This window comes from Fistularia commersonii, chromosome 18, assembly GCF_037954325.1.
Source record: "Fistularia commersonii isolate RoL2024-O1a breed Wild chromosome 18, RoL_Fcom_v1.0, whole genome shotgun sequence".
Lineage (NCBI taxonomy): Eukaryota > Metazoa > Chordata > Actinopteri > Syngnathiformes > Fistulariidae > Fistularia > Fistularia commersonii.
This window is the reverse complement of record NC_141301.1, coordinates 4,682,711-4,702,238: the sequence shown is the minus strand read 5'-3', so window position 1 is coordinate 4,702,238 and position 19,528 is coordinate 4,682,711. Positions and strand designations below refer to the sequence as shown.

Genomic DNA, 19,528 nt, shown 5'->3' with positions numbered 1-19,528 from the left:
TGCGCCACCCTCAGTCTCCACACGGCGGTGCAGGGGATAGTCCAGAATTTATTTATTTTTATTTTTATTTTTATTTTTATTTTTATTTTTATTTTTATTTTTATTTTTATTTTTATTTTTATTTTTATTTTTATTTTTATTGAACATATATAGTATAAACAGACAAAATATATGACAAACAAACATGGCTAAATAGAATCGAATGCCAATGACATTAACAGACATGAGGAAACATAAGGACATTAATTTGGTATGCAATCGATTAACTGAGTAAACAAGATTAAAGGCTTGTGAGAAATGCTTAATTTTGGAAATAAGGGGAAAAATAATCAATACATTAAAATAATACAATAGATAATAATAATAATAACAATGATAATAATAATAATAATACATTAAAAATGAAGAATAATAATCAATTTTTTGATTTTTACATAGCTTTTTAAGATTTTTTTTATAGCATTCAAAATCGTTTTAGTCCAGAAGTAGGTGTCTGCGTCCAAAAGTGAGGAAAACAAACTGGCCTTTTGGAAATATATATTTTTTGGAGTCAGACCTGAAGATACTAACAGGATGAAAACACTGCTATGGTATCTTTTGGTGGTCTTTTGGTAGCATGTGTGGTGACATCTCATCATTGTAAATAAAGCACAAATAATTCTACAATTCTCAAGAAATTGGACCTTGGGTTAAATTATCAGAGTTACCATGGAATGAAAAGCAAAGTCAATTTCAAACGAACCTTACCCTTTAAACACCTGGCAAACAGGTTTGTCATTTTCCAATTATATTAATTTTGGAGAAACTATTCAGTGTTTTGGATTAATGTTGATCCCATTATACACTCTACTACTATTTGTGTAAAGTGCCTATACAGACACCACACTCAGTGATCAGTAAAGAGTAGAATGACTGTTTCACAGGTGGAGTAAAATGGTCTCCACTTCCATAAGATTTTGGACTGGATTGAAGCACTCACACACCCAAGGCCGCAAAGCTGCCTTTTGAGGCCATCACCAGACCACCTGGCAGCAACTGGAGGGCTCTGTGCCAAGGGCACTTCAGCAGGCAGACAGGAGGAGCCAGGAATCAGACTGCCAAACTTCAGATTGGAGGGACACATGTGCTACCGACTGAGCCAACACTGCCCCAACTCTTAGATTACAATATTCAAGTATTGGGAGTCTTAATGAATAAATGTAATTTCAATCATTTTCATATGAATTAATATCAGGTATTTTTTTATGTGTTCATCCATTATTGTAGTTAGTAATGTCTCTTAATATCGCTAATAAGATTAATGTTTTCGTTCAAGATTCAAAGTGTTTATTGCCATATGTACAGTGTGGAAATATGTTTCCCCATACAATTTCATTCTTACTTCGCAATCTGAAGTGCATTTGGCTGCCATGCAACTGTGGAGAGAGCAAACATGTCTGCCACGGAGGGCGTCATGTTGTATAAGAAAAGAGAGTAAAGAGGGGAGAACAAGGAGGAAGGAGAGGGGAAAAAAGCACTCCAAATCTTGTCTGCATAACATCCAGTAGACTGGAGAGATACCAGCCTTCCCAGGCAGTGTCGGGTGCCCAATGAAGATAACGATTGTTTTGGGTTCAGACCGACCACTAGTTCTCCCAGTGGTTTATCCAGTTGCACAAATAAGGTGGCTGCATCCTTCAAGGAAAGGATCGACAGGCGCACGATCCTCCACCTCCCCAGAAGTCCATCGTGCATCTGGCTATAAATATTCCATCGGGGCATGAAGGCTCAACTTTAATTATGTGGTCAATTTCCATTGAGCCAAGCTGTCAACTTCTCCAAGTTGGCATCCATCCTTGAAAAACATCCGATTGTTGACAGTCCTGCACACTCCATCAACATTTTGCAATAAATCAGGAAACTGTTAGCTCCAAACAGCAGCATATCTGATATCATGATTCCAATTATTTCGGATGTCTTCAGCATCCTCCACGGAAAGGATCGACAGGCACACAATCCTCCACTTCGCCAGGAGACCACTGTGTATTGGGCTACAAGTGTTCTGTCAGGGCATGAGGGCTCACCTTTACCCTGAGAAAATTCGGTCAATTACGCTGATAACGGCAGGGAGGGTGAGAGAGAAGCGTCCACTTTCATTGAGTGACAGAGAAGAACAAAGAACTGTTTATTTTTTGCTGTTTATGAAAAAAAAGAAGTGCACCAGAGTAACAGCTTTGGCACATTAAACAAGTGTCCACGTGTTGTGGAGTGCAGGTAATTGCCATATAAACATTGTGTTGTTACATCTCACAATCAAAAGATAGTTCAAGCTTTTGCTAAGATATAAATTTAACGCTTATTCTAAACATCAATGAGAAGAAATCCATCTTTCAGCACTTGTGTCAGGGTTAAACGAAAGAGCCGGCAATTACTTGAAATGAAACAGCAGAGAAATTCAGAAAGCACATGCAGCACGATACATTATAAAAGAGCTAATGGCCATTTGATGATTGACCGGCTGTACGAACTATGTTTTCTGCCATTTATTTACAAAAGTAAAGCCAAGTATTATTGAAGATCAGCCTGTTCACTTTGGCACACTGGCAGTACGTTCACAAACTGGCTGTGCTTTTTTTGCAACAGTTAACACTGTGAGACCAACTGCGAGTGGATCAACATGTGAGTGCAAAACAAATTAAGGCGAATAAGGCGAACGTGTTAATCACAAACAACAACCATACACATCTTTTGTTTCTGGACATGTCTGGCTCTATCTTCTTAGGTCCTGGAAACCACCATCACGGAAATATATGGGAAACAGGCCTTCACTCCATTCAGGTTCCCGAACGTGTGAAATGCTGTTGATTGAGGGTGGAATGGCTATGAACGCAGCACGTAGTCCTTGGGTTTCTAGTCAGAAGGCTTTGTCGTCAGAGCATGAAATAACTATGACCTCCCGGCTCTTAAAGTCCCAAACTGCTGTGAGGTGGAAAGCCATATTGGAGAGTACGACAAGATACTCAAACAGGGCAAACATTGTGTAACCTGTGAAGAAGAAGCAGAAGGACATGAGTTAGATGTCTTTGGAGACCCATTTTTGAAAAACCTCAATTATATCCTTATTACAGCCTTATCTAATATATACCAATAAGCATCAAGAATATCCAGCAGTGATGTATAGGTGACGGATGACATCTAGCGGTCAACATAGTAATAAACTTCACAATGTCACGCATTTGAACCCACCATGGCAACATCCTATCATAAAATATCATATCTTTTACCCTATGATTATAGAAATGGAAAATTGAAGTTATTAATATTTTGCAGTGTCTACATTATATATGATACGTGTATTCATTATGAAAAAAGGGCCATTTATGAAAAATAGCCACAACATAACCATGTGATACTATAATCTGACCAAATGAGCACAAGCCTGAGCGAGTACAGATGCACGTAAAGTCTCTATCCTACGGAAACACCTAAACAACAGAACGATTAAGATACAAATAAAAATGGGTCAAAACATGAAGCAGTCATGTATGCTCTCTTCCCAAGAACATCTGTTGCAGGGGGCTCATGCGAAAGTCATATGAAAAATAAAGATACAGGCCTATGTGTATTCTCCTTCATAAAACCGCAAAATATGGATGCCTTAGGGTTCAAAATAGGCGCCGGGGTCTTGGAGAGGTCTAGAAAAGAAGAAGAGGGTGGCCGAAAACAAATTGGTCAACTTAGACAAATCGCCAATGAGTAAACCAATGGAAAAGACACTGTGAGATTGGTGATTTAATTAACCTATGGAGGAAAAAAGGCAAAACATGGACCTCATTAAAACCGTTATTTGTCTAATATAGAATAAAAAGAAGTTAGTAATGATACCAATATAAACAATTGAAACACAAGGAAAAAAGAAGAAGGCAGGGTTAGCCATGACCTCTGACTCTTACAAACCAACATGTTTTACATAATTTGTATCATAAAAGGTGATGATCTCTCTTGACAAAGGAGTTGTTTAGCGTAACAGCTCGAGCTTGTACTCGAAGTCATTGGACTCAGCATGTTTACTTCGAAACAAGGTGAGAATGCATAGAATCTCTAAGGCTGGTGTGGAAAGTGCCCATGGCTTGCGCAGGGTCCTAATAAATCCCATCTGTCGAAAAGCGGGGCTGAACCTCTTCCTCGACCGACAACCTGGTCATCTCGGTTCTGCCTAACCCCAAAAATCTTCAGGACAATTTCAGCTATAGCCATGCAATTATCAGCCCCACTGGTGTTGTTAGTATGATATTATTTCCCCCCTCCAACCCTCATATCCCCCTCCTATCTGTCTCGCTCTCTCTCTCTTTGTACCCTAACTGGTAAAAAGCAGGGATCTGTCCAAGGTTTCTGATCAATAAAAAGCAGTTTTACCATCGCCAAGACCCTGCACATAGAAGAATGCTGAGTTTCTATAAATCATTTTAAAGAGCGTGATCCAGACCCGCACTATTTCTTTCCAACCGGTCAAGGCAGAAGGCCGCCAACGTTGATTTGGGATCTGCCCAAAGTTTCCAAACAGTAAAAAGGCAGTCTTTCTGGCACCAAGTGCTTGCTGATGGGGGCATTTGGGGGCGCTGTTTAACTCCAAACAATCGGGGGGTTCAACACTGAGCTCAGATATAGAGGCGGTGTTTGCTCGCCACTTTTGCTCACAAGGGGGCCTGCCCTAACCGTAAGGTGTCACTGGACACCCTGTTGTGATTTGGCGCCATATAAATTAAATCTTAAAACGGTAAAAAATTAGCACGGTAAAACGGAGCGCTCAGACCCATTTTTAATACTCACTTCCAGATTCACAGTACATGTTGTGCTTCCAATAAAATAACACCGCCAAAGCACAGAAAGAAATGTTGAGGAGTAAGAAACGTACTTTCCAGTGGTGTGACTTCGTGTCCTAGGTGAAAACAAAACAAAACAGAAAACAATGTAAAACTGTGTTGGAGTCAAACAGACACTCGCAGATGATTAACCCGGCTTTTGGTGACACTCACCTCAGGATTTAACGAATTCTTCTTAACAGCCTTCCATAGACGGCAAGTTATCAGCATGTAGATGAGCGAGCTGACGATGAACAAGATGAAACCTTCCTTGTGGACGACTAGAGGGGAACACTTGGATTAATAAAAACACTGGAATTGTGTGGCAAAAAAAAAAGAAAAAAATTTAGATAGGCACATCAAAAAAAATCATAAAGCTTATCTCATAATCTCTACTCTGTATTCAAAATCCACAAATAAAAAAGACTTTGGGGAATATATTTCAACTAAAAACTCAACCGGTAATCCGGTAACGTTAATCCTCGGAATAATCAGCAAAAATCACTCACAGTATGTTTCGCTGGATGATACGTAGGTGAGGAGCAGGAGGCCGAGGTTCTCCGAGATGGAAAAGGCCAGATTCAAACGAGCGAGCGAACTCTCGGGGAACCTCGAGGCGAAGCGGGCCTTGTAGAACTTGAAATAGGTAAAAGCCACCAGGATCCTTGGTGCAGAGTGCAGGCCGATGCAGAAACGCCATATGTGACACTCGGGGCTCAGACTTATGGAGGCGCTGATAGACGGCAGGTAATTGGGGACCTGGAAGGCACAGCAGAGACGTTACTGCATGTCAGCGAAATAGACCCCGTCGGACGACGTATCACGCGCACGTTACCTGGCAGTGTGTACCGGTGGAGTCCTCAAAATGAAAAACAGAAGATATGAAGACACAGGTTATTAGCCCAAACAATGGGAGGCACACAGTTCCCAAAACACAGGAGGCGAATGATAATCTGATGACCAGGGGCCTCTCATGCCCCGAGACATTGGGGCCGTGCAGCATCTCAGATTGAATCTGTAACCATGGAGATACGGGATTTAAATATAATGCATTTCACTGCTAGACAAATGTGATGCCTCTTTCATAATAAAAATTTCACATATCCGGTGTTATGATGTTTTTGGACATCAAAGTGGGTGAAAGAGGCGAGTACCATGATAGTAATCTGGTAATCTGTAATCTGAACCTACCTGCGCTGTTTATTGTGGATTGACCGCTGCCATGCACGCCCTGTGGATTTTCTTTTTTTTTTGTTTGTTTGTTTTTTTTTTTTTTATGAGGATGGAATTCGGGGCATCAGGCTGCGAGATGCAGGACACCGGCAATACGATGTCACGCGCACGTGCACGCGCAGAGACGAGATTATCCGCTCAATCTAATTTCTACAACCACTAGATTTCATCTAAATGATGCCAGGAGTGTCACATTTTCCGTAATCTGGTTGACGCGGGGAGAGGGTACGCGCGCACACGCACATACATGCCCGCGTCCGTAGGAAGTGAAGCGAGTTGGATCAGCCTATCGAATTGACGTTCGGGCGTCGGCCGTGCGATTATTTTGAAACGGTCTCGTATCGACGATGGAGAGCGCGATGATGAAATATCGAGTTTTCTCGCGGGATCTCGTCACTGTGATGCTGAAACGCGAACATACCCACAGCGCGCGCGCCCGCGTGTGTTTGTGATGCTGAGGCTTCCTGTTCCAGAGGGTTCCATGCTTCAGACCCTCAGAAAAAATGACGCGATTTGGGATAAAAACTTTATTTTGGTTATTTCTTTGTTTCATAATGTTGCCAGGTAAGTTTGTTTTTCTCTTATATATTTTTTCCCCCTTACTTTATTATTTTTTTTCCACTCATTCTGTCTAACGAGGCTGTTTTAATGATCATCAGATACAGGTGAATTAGATGCCATTTCAAAATAAGTAACTCGGTGTCATTATACACATATTCAGTATTTATCAGTAATTTGTTAGGATGCATATTAGTCGAACTTTTGCACGATGTTAAATTAATGCACAATAATGATAATGATGATGATTAGATTTAAATAACCCTTCTTACAATTATTATTATTATTATTATTATTATTATTGTTATTATTATTATTGTTTCTGTTTTTGCCATTATTATCATTAGTGGTATTAGCATTATGATCATCACTGTAGACTGGAGTTATCAAATGTTATTATGGGTTAGGACTAGGGTTATATCTGTGACTCTTGCATCATACAAGGCATCCTGAGTGTATAAAAGTGTATATACACACACAGTGTGTGTGTATATGCACAGTATATGTGTGTGTAAGTGTGTTTATACACACATATATGTGTGTATATATATATATATATATATATATATGTGTGTGTGTGTATATATATATATATATATATATATATATATATGTACAAACACAAAACTCCTCTTCACATACTTCATCTGACTAATCTTGTTGGTTTCTCGTTTTACTGATATGCCTCCAGAGTCCACAAACTTGTCTCTGTGGATGCAAAATCCCTGTCGCTGTCATTATAGCCCAGCAGACCTTCTGTCTATCTCGCCCGCTTTATTGAAGCTGCTGCGGTTCAACATCTGGATTTACCAAATCCACTGTTGATACCCAAGATTTTTTTTTAAACTTTAAACATCGTTCTGTTTTTTTTCTCACAAATATTCTAAAATGCGGCCAAGTGTTCTTATATCTTTTATACTTTTGTAACTCTGCATTTTAAAGAATACAACCCTTTTCAGAAAGTCTTGAAATCACTGATCTTACAGCACGTGATGTTTAATCTCCCCATTGTTGTGCTTCTCATCGTGTGTCCCTTGGATTAAGCTGTCACAGAACACATGCTAAATTCCACATACACAAGCTGAACAGAGAAAGTCACTTCTGGTATATAAACTCAGATTTGCCTGATCTCTTAAAGCTTGATAGATGGGCAATCTATCTTAACATCCCCTCTCATCCTCCCCCCTCTGCCATCTGTCACGCCTTTGCATTTTCTCACGTCATTGCTCTCTTTCTACATCACAAACCACATTTCAGGCTTTGCCTTGAAAATCAGCTTGGTCAAACTCCCACCAATGTAAAAGTCATAAATAAAAAGTCAATGCTAAATCTACGAGAGGGGAGCGGATGCGTTTGAGCATTGTTGTAAACGTGACTCTTTTGATCTCAGTCTGTCGGTGTGCCAATGGAAAATATGCCCAGAAGCTCCTGAATGATTTATTCACCAACTACACCAGTGCGCTGAGGCCAGTGGAGGACACCAACGACGTACTGAATGTTACCTTGCAGGTCACGCTGTCACAAATCATCGATATGGTAAAGTGTTCAGTGTGCAGGTACCTATGCGCTGGTACCTGCACGTCAACGCGGCTTCGACACGTTCTTCAGTCATCCTCACTCGACATGCTTCCTGTCTCTTGTCAGTTCCGTTTGTACTCTTCTCAATGTTTTTCAGGATGAGCGAAACCAAATTTTGACTGCTTATTTATGGATACGGCGAGTGTGGGTTGACGCGCATCTTAACTGGAATAAAGATGATTATGATGGACTCGATACCATCCGCATACCTAGTAGTTATGTATGGAGACCTGATATAGTCCTATATAACAAGTAGGTCGGAGTGGTATTGGGTCATACGTGAAGTTGATTTCTTTTGAATTGGGGATGTAGCTGGTCAGAATGAAAAGGCACAAGCTGCACATTCCTTGAAATTATTATTCATGGGGGTGTCCAGGCCACTATCTGTTTTTTACTCACCAGTAGAGTGACACATAATGAGGTAGTAGCATATATTACTTTGATGTAAGTTCCTGTTTCTATTCAAGTGACTGATTGTGACCCTTTTTTAATTTACGCATTCTTCCTTTGGGTTTTCCCCAATCTGTCAAAAATTTCAAATTTCAAATTTTAAATTTTAGAAATTTAAATATTAAATTTTGATTAATTTAAGATCCTAAATTACCTGTAAGGATGACACAGAATAAATTGTTGCATATACTGTAATGTTTACATATAAGCAGGCCCTGTGATTGACAGGATTTTAAACCCCTATCTCTTGCCGGGATTGGCTCCAATACCCCCATGACCCTGTGTGTTGGATAAGCAGTGCAGATACCAGAGTAATCAGAGGGCTCACGTTCCCTTGGGTGGCAAGGATTCAATTTTTTCCTGGAATAGTGTTGTAATCTTGAAATAATCAATAATCTTAAAATAGATGTGGACTAACACAAACACACACACACACACACACACACTACTGGGAAGATATAAAACAGACTTAGCATCGAGAAAGGACTTCAGCGCCCTGGAGTGCTTTGACTCCTTCCTCGCAAACACACACACACACACACACACACTACTGGGAAGATATAAAACAGACTTAGCATCGAGAAAGGACTTCAGCGCCCTGGAGTGCTTTGACTCCTTCCTCGGTGGGTGAACTTGTGCCTTTCTTTTCTGACTGAGTTATTTCTCCAGAAAGATTCGGTTGTGAATTCATGGAATTTTGGATGTCTTAAAGGGTTGAATGAATTGACTACGGAGAAAAAAAACATAACTAAAAAATAAATGTGTAAAAATATAAAAACATGTTCAGCATCACAAATCAATGTGTTAGAGATGGATTCCATACGGTCCCTTCACATCATTTGCTGGACAATGTTAAATCTCATTATTAACAAATTATTGACAAAGTTATGTTCAAAGACAGCGAAAGCTGAAAAAATGAAAACATATTTTAAAACAATTCACTCTGATGGCAAGGCAAAAAAAAACACATAATCACTTGGATACAAATAGTGAATATATATTGGTATATTTATGCTGGAATTGGAGTTGCCAGGCAGAGGGTCTTGAAGGAAGACCAAAGAGAAGATATATGGACGCAGTTAGAGAGGATATGAGGGTAGCTGGTGTGAGAGATGAGGATACAGAGAATAGGGTTAGATGGAGAAGGTTGATTCGCTGTGGCAACCCCTGAAGGGTAAAGCCGAAAGGAGGAGAAGAAGAGGAGGAATCACTTGGATAAAAATTTATTTTTGTGCAATATCATTGATCATTCTTTATTAAAGACCAGCATTTAAGAACTGTAAAACAATTTTGTAAGATACAGCTTTTACGCAGTTAATACGTTAAGGGTTTGTAATCGCTGGTGCTCTGATCTCTCTTTCTAGATGAGTTCACTTTGTCTTTCAGCGCCGACGACCACTTCACTGGCCCCATGGACACCAATGTGGTGATCCGACATGATGGCCAGATCATGTGGGATTCCCCGGCCATCACCAAGAGCTCCTGTGAGGTGGACGTGTCTTTCTTTCCTTTTGACGCCCAGCAGTGCAGGTTCACCTACGGCTCGTGGACGTACAATGGTAACCAGCTGGATATCCTGAACGCCATGGACAGCGCCGACCTGGCCGACCTGGTGGAAAACGTGGAGTGGGAGGTTCTTGGTATGCCCGCCAAGAAGAACATCATTTTGTACGGGTGCTGTGCCGATCCTTACCCCGATGTGACCTACACGCTGAAGCTGAAGAGGAGGGCGTCCTTCTATGTCTTCAACTTGCTCATACCATGCGTGATGATCTCGTTTCTGGCTCCGCTGGGCTTCTATCTGCCCGCCGACTCGGGGGAGAAGGTGTCTTTGGGCGTCACAGTAATGCTGGCGCTCACCGTCTTTCAGCTGCTGGTTGCAGAGATTATGCCGCCATCAGAGAATGTACCACTCATTGGTGAGCGCAATAATAATAAAAGTAATAATAATTATAACAATGATGATGATGATGATTTTGATTATTATAATTACAACAACAGAAATAACAGTACTACTGCCACTACTACAGCACCAACTAACAATAATAATTATATAAAAACAAAAAAAAGCACCATATTAATAAGAGTGATCATCATCAGCATCACAATAGCTATATAGCTATGGTAAAAATAGTCTGAAATTAAATCTGAAACTAAAATGCTCACTCTACACATGTCGATGTTGTTTTTCCCTGCTACCATAAATAATAATGCGAGGAATGCGAGGATAACAACATAATAATAGTAATAATGATAATAATAATAACCAGAACAAAAAAATGAAATAATAATAATAATAGTAATAACAGCAATAATAATGATACTAATAATAATCATCATCTTAATCTTCATCACCATAATAGCTATCCAACTAAATATAAAATACCTAATTATCTGGAGTCTGGTCACAGGGCAGCAGCCGGAGCAGTTAGGCCCAGAGCTCCCTCTACCCCACTACATGGTCCAGCTTCTCTGGGGGGAACCCAAGGCGCAACTCCTTCTGACAGGGGACTCTTCTAGACGTTCCCAGCAGATCCTCACATCACATTTGGGTCTGCCGGGTCTGACCGCCATCCTCCCCCACCATTGGAGCCAGCTCACCACAACGTGGTGATCAGCTGACAGCTCTGCCCCGCTCTTAACCTGAGTGTCCAGGACATGCAGCTGCATGTCCGACGATGCGACCGCAAGGTCGATCAAAGAACTGTTGCCTAAAGTGTGTTGGTGCCAAGTGTACATATGGGCACTTTTATGCCTGAACATGGTGTTTGTTATGGACAATCCGTGAAGAGCACAAAAGTCCAATAACAGAACATTGCTCAGGTCCAAATCAGGGGGGCCGTTCCTCCCAATCACGCCCATACAAGTCCCACTGTCGTTGTCCACATTAGCGTTGAAGTCTCCCAGTATAACGAGGGAGTCCCCGGTAGGAGCCGGATAGGAACCAGATCTAGCAGCCCCTCTAGGGACCCCAAGAAGGGTTGGTAAACTTGACTGTTGTTGGGTGTATAGCTGCAAACAACAGTCAGAACCTGTCCCCCCACCTGAAGGCGGAGGGAGGCTACCCTCTCGTCCACTGGGTTAACCCCAACGTGCAGGTGCCAAGACAGGGGGGGGCAATCAATATGCCCACACCTGCCCGGCATCTCTCACCAGGGGCAATCCGAAAAAAGAAGTCCAGCCCCTCCCGAGGGGCCTGGTTCCAGACCCCACGGTGTGTGTCGAGCCGAGCCAGACTGTCTAGTCGGAATCGCTCAGTCTTGCGCTCCAGCTTGGGCTCCTTCCCCGCCAGAGAGGTAGCATTCCATGTTCCAAGAGCCAGCTGCTGCAGCCGAGGATTGGATCGCCAAGGTCCCCCGCTCAGGCTACCACCCAGCTCACACTGCACCCTTGGCCCTTCCTGTGGGTGGTGAGCCCAGGGGAAGAGGGACCCATGTCGTTCCTTCGGCCAAGCCCCATGGGTAAAGGCCCAGCCACCAGGCACTTGCCGCCGAGGCCAGGTCTGGCTCCGGGGGGCAGGGGGATGCATTGACCCGCATCAGGGCAAGGGAAAATTGGGTCCAATGATTTTCTGCTTGATGGGAGGTCTTCTGAGCCACACTTTGTCTGGTCCCTCACCTTGGAGCTGTTCGCCTTGGGTGACCCTTCCAGGGGCATAAAGCCCCCGACAACATACAGTAGCTCCCAGGTTCACTGGGACACATAAACCCCTCCACCACGGTAAGTGGCAGCTCATGGAGGGGAAAAATATAAAAGTCTTAAAGTAAAATGAAAAAAAATTACAATAAATTACAATCTCATGATTATTTTTTTTCCTGCTACTACTACCACTCCTGCTACTACTACCAATACTTTGTCGACTATTAAAAGTTATTAGTCAGTAAAATAATAATAATAACATGATAATAATAATAATAATAATTATTATTATTATTATAGCTATCCAACCATAGTAAAAACATGTTACTGTCTGAAAATAAAATGTTCTTACTGTACACTTTACATTTTATAATTCATCTTTTTTCCTGTCCCAGGAAAATACTACATTGCAACTATGACCATGATCACAGCTTCCACTGCCTTGACCATCTTCATCATGAACATACACCACTGCGGCCCAGACTCCAAGCCAGTCCCCAAGTGGGCCAAGAAGGTGATCCTGCAATACATGGCAAGAATGTGTTTTGTTTATGAAGTCGGGGAGAACTGCCTGTCACCGCAGCCGGAAAAACAGGAACCCCAACTCATACAAAACTCCAGCTGCACCATGAACGGCCAGGCTGGCCCGGGAAGAGAGGACTGTGCCGTTAGACTGGAGAGAGGACAAGAGACAGTCGGATCAGTAACTATAGAGGAGAGGGAAGAGGTGGATCAGCTGATGACTCCGGCCGGATCGATCGGGAAGAACCCCACCAATCACTACACCGCTTGGAAGAATGGCATTTTCATGAGCATGGACTGCGGGGATTCAACGTGTCTGAGGAGATGCAGGAAAGGAGGTGTGAGCGATGGAGAGAGAAAAGATGCTCCCTGTAGCGTCCACAGTGACGAGAGGATGCTGCTGCACAATATTGAATACATAGCCAACTGCTACAAAGACCAGAGGGCCACGCAGAAGAGGACAGGGGAGTGGAAGAAGGTCGCCAAGGTCCTAGACCGCTTCTTCATGTGGATATTTTTCATCATGGTGTTTTTTATGAGCCTCCTCATTATGGGCAAAGCCATCTGAGCTCAGAGCTGTGGCTGATGTATTGCGTTAGTCGATGTTGCAGCATAGAACTGAGATTGTCCTACACCGACTCAATCCTCACAGGTTTACACAGGTAGCTTTGTCACATCACTGTAAGAAAAACTCTATGAACAAACCCCATATTTATTGTGTATTTCACCAGCATACATCCCTGACTCAAATGCTAATATATAAAGATTTTATACCATAAATCCTTTTGGGTCTTTCATTCTGGAATAAATTTGCATCGTTTGCATAACTTATCTAATCTTTCACATGTGGAATGATTTAATAGGCGACATATTTCATATATTTCACAGAACAAAAATTTGTGAAATACGCCGAACGCCCCCCTCTCAACTAACTAGGTCAAACTGTGGCAACATAAACACAAGTGTTAGCCTTCATTATGAAAGAATGGTGTGCACAGATATGGCTGTTATTGTGCATGCCTATGCCGTTGATTTTTTTTTTGAATCAAATACAGTATGAACTGAAAAAGAAAGATGTAACAATACTTATATTATAGGTATGAGATTAAATTTTGATAAACCCCTGAAAATAATATTCTTTCAAATTCTTTATCACTATTCTTTATCACCAAAGGAGCCGTCACAATTATATTATATTATATTATATTATATTATATTATATTATATTATATTATATTATATTATATTATATTATATTATATTATATTATATTATATTATATTATATTATTATAGCCCTAATCACTCTGAATGCAGGATAAGCAGGATAGATAATGAATGAATGAATTGATTAATTAATTTCTGTATTTTTTTTTTAATCTAAACAACAAATGTGTTCAAAAACTCATTCATGCTCCCATGATGACCTTGCTGTTGCTCATCGCACATTTGGGAGTTCTTACAGTCACAAATGAATGCAAATGAGTGACTGAAAGGGTTAAGGGGGGGTCGGGGATGTTTTAATCATGACACAGTGGACTGGCAGAAGATCCGGACAAAACATTTTGCCACCAGAGAGCCAACGGAGCTGCCAGGGGAAAAACAGAATCTCAATAATTATGTGTCAACAAGATTTGTGAATGTAATTAAGTGCAAAAAAAAAAAAAAGCAGAAACAAAGAAAAACAACAGCATGTCTTTAGGACAATAAATCTGCAGTGCTGTCATTCATACCTGTCAGATGTAACACAAGAATTTGTTTCATAGCAGACATAAGGAGCACAATGGAGAGTTAATAAAGAATAAACAATAGCACACAGTGAAGGGCAGCAAGTGAAAGATGTGGTAGAAAAGTAAACTGCAGAAATGTACACACACATACACACACACACACACACACACACACACACACACACACACACACACTTATATATATACTGTATATATATTTATAGAGAGAGAGAGAGAGAACGAAGAAGACAGATAGATATACATACAAAATCCTTTATTGCTCTTCATGGCTATTGACCTTTTTTGTCTAAATCTTTAAACATGGGCATTAATTTCCCTCTTAGCAGTTGTCAGTCAATCAAAGGGCCACATGCCAATATATACAACCATTCACGTTGTTATTCACACATCAATTCCATAAATCCGCTGCATGTTTTTGGACAGTTGACACCTGCTTGTTTTTGGACTCCAACGCCAACTGAACAATGACAGTTTTTGCAAGTGTTTGACCTCTGCATGGTAGAAAGTAATCTGAAGGTGAAATTAATTATCAGAGCAACTCATAGCAATTATGTCAACATCTCAGAGGTAATACAATTAGTGTGTCCCTATGTCCAGCTGCCCAGTTGGAAACATTACCAAGGGAGCTGAGGCCCAAAGAGATCTCCTGAGGGCTCCTTTCAATTACCTTCTGTGAAATTCTATGCGAACAATAAAATGAAAAATAACAATAAAACTTCTATTTTTCTTTTCCATCACAAAAGCTTTTTTTTTAATCTGATTTGAATAAGGGAAGATAGGTAGGCCGAGTCTGTCCTCTCGCAGTTTTACCACCACCGTGAAATTAATCGGTTTTATACCTTTTTTACATTTTTTGACCTTTTGAGATTTTATGGTATTTTATCGGAAGAAAGTTTTCGTGTCATCTCCAGCTCGTCCCGCAGCTTCCTCAGGGGAGCTATTAAATGACGTCCGTCATTAACAGATAACACTCTCATTACAAAGCGGTGGGAGTTTTACCAATCATCCAGGGGATAATATGAAACAGTTAATAACACGCACTTTACACGCATCTCAAAGGGACTCATTAATAAAAGTGTTTTGAAAATATAATGAGGCAACTGGCTGATGTAATTCTGCCATTTATTTTGCTCCTCGGGAGGTTTTGGGATGTTTCTGATGGGTCCGCACATCAGAAAAATAGAACAGATTTTTCCTACAGATTAGATTAAAACATGCAACTGTTCTTTTTATATCAAAAACTCAAATAATTTCAGGCAACCTCTCAGTAGCGTTAAATTTAAACATCAGGATTGGTGAGACCTGAGTGAATGATGCCTTTCACTCTTCTTTCACCACAATACTGGTTTTATTAGAAAACAATGGCATGTTGAATTAGATTTGACAGTTAGGACAGCTGGTCCAAGAGATGCTGGTGTCAATCTGGAAGTTTCCAGAGCCTGTGCAAGGCAGGGTCCTGGACAAATGACTTCCCTGCACTTGATTTCAAAAGAAAAATACAATTTATATTTATATCATACAAACAAATCTGACAGCCATTTACTCATGTCGTTGTAAGTGTTACTGTGTAACAGTTGAGGAGAGTTGCAGCGTACTTTAATGAGAATCATCCTGATGATTTAATTTAATTTAATTTGATTTAACTTAATTTGGCAAATTATGAAATAATACACTTATTAGATTTTTCAGTTATTAAATCATTAAATGTATTAATTTATTTATTAAATCATTTAATTATTTTAATCTATTCATGCATTTAATTTCATCTTTCCAGAAGTCAGGCAGGCACTCCACCCAAGTATTACATTTTGAGTAAATATTTCATATTTTGAAAAAGTAATATGATTCTTATTAAATCCTGCGTGGGGTAATGACCCAAACTGAAATAATCGCCAGCCTTCCAAATGTCCACACTGGACGCTGTGTCAGTAAATTATGCAATAAAAATGTAAAAATGCTGGATTCAGTGATAAGGTTCATAGTCCGGAAGGGGAGAGTAGAACCAGTTTTATGTGTCATTTCTGTGTATCAAACAGATAATAGGGGAAAAATGGATTATAAAATGTTAGCAGCTCTTGAATAGTTTTGCACTGACATGACATGTTTGTTAATTCACGAATATGCAAATTCCCTGATATATACATTTATACACGACAATTGTGACTAATTCAATATTTTGTGTTATAGTTGTGATGTGTATTATTTCGATTAAAGAAACAGGACGCTGAATAATCTGAATCGTTTGGTGCAAATCGCCGATACTCCCAGAGGCTAACCGTGACGTGGACCGGTTCTTGTTTATCGGACGACATTAAAAAGGCGGGCGCACAGGGTCTTCCTCACCACTTCGTGCGATTCCACCAACGCGGCTTCTTCTTTCCCGAACTGCGTTGCCGATCGACTCAACTGTTTATTTATTTTTTTAATGATTAAAAACTAACGACCGTTTTTCCTCTCTCGATCCAAAGTGAAAATGGATAATGAGTCACTGTGGTACGGCTCAGAACTAATCCTGGAAACTTTTGTTATCCCGCGCGGGGGGAAGTACCCCGTGTTTTTCTTCGGTCTCGCCATTTACCTGTTCTCCGTCTTCTGTAACCTGACCTTGCTCTCCTTGATCGTCCTGAAGAGGAACCTCCACAAGCCCATGTACTTCATCCTGTTCAGTCTCCCCTTGAACGACCTGATGGGTATCACCGCCATGCTGCCCAAAGTGCTTTCTGACATATTGACAGAAAAGAACAAGGTCTATTATCCCCTCTGTGTTTTACAAGCGTTCTTGCTGCACATGTACGGCGGTGGGACTCTGTTCATCCTGGCGGCAATGTCTCTCGACCGCTACGTCGCCATCTGCATGCCGTTGCACTACAATTCTTTCATGACCCCCAGGGCGGTGGCTTGTATTATCTCTCTGGTCTGGGGTCTCGATTTCGTTTTGATTCTCTCGCTGTTCGCTCTGCAGATGCGCCTTCCCAGGTGCAAATCTCTCATCATGAACATCTTCTGCGACAACCCCTCTCTTCTGAAGCTCACGTGCGGGAACACGGCGGTGAACAACATCATAGGGTTGTTTAACACGGCCGTCATGCAGGCTGCGAGCGTGTCTGTCCAGGTGTTCTCCTACGTGAGGATTTTGATCACCTGTCTGATCACCCGACGCTCCGAGGCCAAGAGGAAAGCCATCAACACTTGTGTGGCGCAGCTGGTCATTTTGATCACGTTCGAAATCGTTGGCACGTTCACCATTTTGTCCCACAGGTTTAAAAACGTCTCGGCTGACTTGCAAAAGATTATGGGAATGTTGATATTCATCATATCGCCGACTCTGAATCCAATTGTGTACGGGCTGTACACAAGCGAAATACGAACCACTCTTCGGAGAGTCATCGAGTACAAGGTGTCCGTTCGAATCTTTTCATCGGGCGTTTGATAGCAGGTTAATTTTTCAATGATATATTACTCAACTGATGAATTTTATAACATTGATCCCCTCAGGTTATTCATTGTTATTGTCTATTATACTCTCTAATTGACAAATCCGTGTGAAAATTGTTTCCTAAAACCAGGTTTCTAGGGGCTATTTTGCATTGAATTTGTCAACGCTGCTTCTCAGCACAGTTTTGTGTGTTTTCAGATGACTTACTGATAGATCGTGAGCAGATCTTGAAACAGCTGAAGAGATGGAATCGTATGTTTGATATTATTTGGATTTTCATCATTTTAATAGTGAAGCATTCCCTGCTGTTTTATTCTTATTCCCCAATTCATTTCTGTGTTTTCTATTAAACTTGTATCTGTTGTATACACACATACACACACACACACACACACACACACATATATATATATATACAGCACTCTCTCAATTAGAAAATTAGAATGTTGTGATAAAGTTCTTTATCTTCTGTAATGCAATTACAAAAACAAAAATGTCATACATTCTGGATTCATTACAAATCAACTGAAATATTGCAAGGCTTTTATTATTTTAATATTGCTGATTATGGCTTACATCTTAAGAAAACTCAAAAATCTTATCTCAAAATATTAGCATATCATGACAAAGTAATTTTTGTTTTTGTATTTGCATTTTAGAACATAAAGAACTTTATCAAAATATTCTAATTTTTCGAGACAGTCCTATACACATATATATATATATATATACATAACGTGTGTGTGTATGTGTATTTTTTGTATATTGATTTATTTTGTTGTTCTTAAAGAGCATTTATACCTTCCCACCACTAAAGCATAGTGAAAACATAAATCAGTGTAAAAGGTCATACAGAAGATAAATTTTGAATTTCATATAAGGATGAAGAGGAGATGTTTAATCCAGGTCTGTAATATAAATGTCAGAAGACACAAAAATTGTTGGGTGTGTTTGTTGTTGTTGTTGTTTTTTTTTGTTTTATTGGGTTCAGTTTATTTCTTTTGTGTACAATATAATAATCTAATATGATTTATATAATAACCGAATGTTGTTTTGAAACTGTACAAAATGTAAATTTGGGAAAATGGGTCATATAAAGAGGTAACTATAAGTGTATACTTCGGCCTACAACATTTTGAGTGTATTAAAATAGAATATGCATGTGAAAAGAGGGAAAAGTAAAATTTTGTAAATGATTGAACATGTTTGAAATAAAAGTTTACATAAAATAATAATAATATTAATTCCTTCTGAGCACCTGCTGGCTGGGCTGCTGTAGATTACAGTGGATAACAAGTTTCTACAGTCATCATGAGTAAAGTGCTAATAAATGTGTTCATGTTTTAATAAATGCTCACTTTTTCACCCATATCTCAGTTGTGCTGTTTTCTGTAGAAGTTTTTCCTCCTCTTTACCTCCATCTTTCAGCATGATGTCCGTGCAGATTACCGATGAATTACTAATAAGTGACCATCAATGCTTGGTTATACTGTATTAGTAATATTGATCAAAGATAATCTC

At 40.2% G+C, this 19,528-nt stretch overlaps 3 protein-coding genes across 5 annotated transcripts; 2 read left to right on the top strand and 1 right to left on the bottom strand.

Annotated features, from left to right (window-relative positions):
• Window positions 1-1,417: 1,417 nt before the first annotated feature.
• Window positions 1,418-6,173, bottom strand: LOC147224228 (acyltransferase PGAP2-like). Of its 2 annotated transcripts, none has more exons than XM_086164779.1 (6): window positions 6,033-6,173; window positions 5,677-5,856; window positions 5,351-5,600; window positions 5,016-5,122; window positions 4,810-4,918; window positions 1,418-3,024 (listed from the first exon to the last, which is right to left on the bottom strand). In XM_086164779.1, exons 2-6 carry the CDS (start codon window positions 5,842-5,844, stop codon window positions 2,894-2,896), a joined length of 765 nt encoding a protein of 254 aa, XP_086020905.1. In that variant the 5' UTR covers window positions 5,845-5,856; window positions 6,033-6,173; the 3' UTR covers window positions 1,418-2,893. The 2 variants fall into 2 exon arrangements, with proteins under 2 accessions (XP_086020905.1, XP_086020906.1); XM_086164780.1 differs by having other exon boundaries at window positions 4,895-4,918.
• A 238-nt stretch (window positions 6,174-6,411) lies between these two features.
• Window positions 6,412-13,939, top strand: chrna10a (cholinergic receptor, nicotinic, alpha 10a). Of its 2 annotated transcripts, none has more exons than XM_086164778.1 (5): window positions 6,412-6,638; window positions 8,023-8,168; window positions 8,308-8,462; window positions 10,047-10,300; window positions 12,695-13,939. In XM_086164778.1, exons 1-5 carry the CDS (start codon window positions 6,578-6,580, stop codon window positions 13,387-13,389), a joined length of 1,311 nt encoding a protein of 436 aa, XP_086020904.1. In that variant the 5' UTR covers window positions 6,412-6,577; the 3' UTR covers window positions 13,390-13,939. The 2 variants fall into 2 exon arrangements, with proteins under 2 accessions (XP_086020904.1, XP_086020903.1); XM_086164777.1 differs by having other exon boundaries at window positions 10,047-10,579.
• Window positions 13,940-17,044: 3,105 nt separating this feature from the next.
• Window positions 17,045-18,001, top strand: LOC147224226 (olfactory receptor 8G17-like). Its single transcript, XM_086164975.1, has one exon. It carries the CDS (start codon window positions 17,045-17,047, stop codon window positions 17,999-18,001), a length of 957 nt encoding a protein of 318 aa, XP_086021101.1.
• The last annotated feature ends 1,527 nt before the right edge of the window (window positions 18,002-19,528 follow it).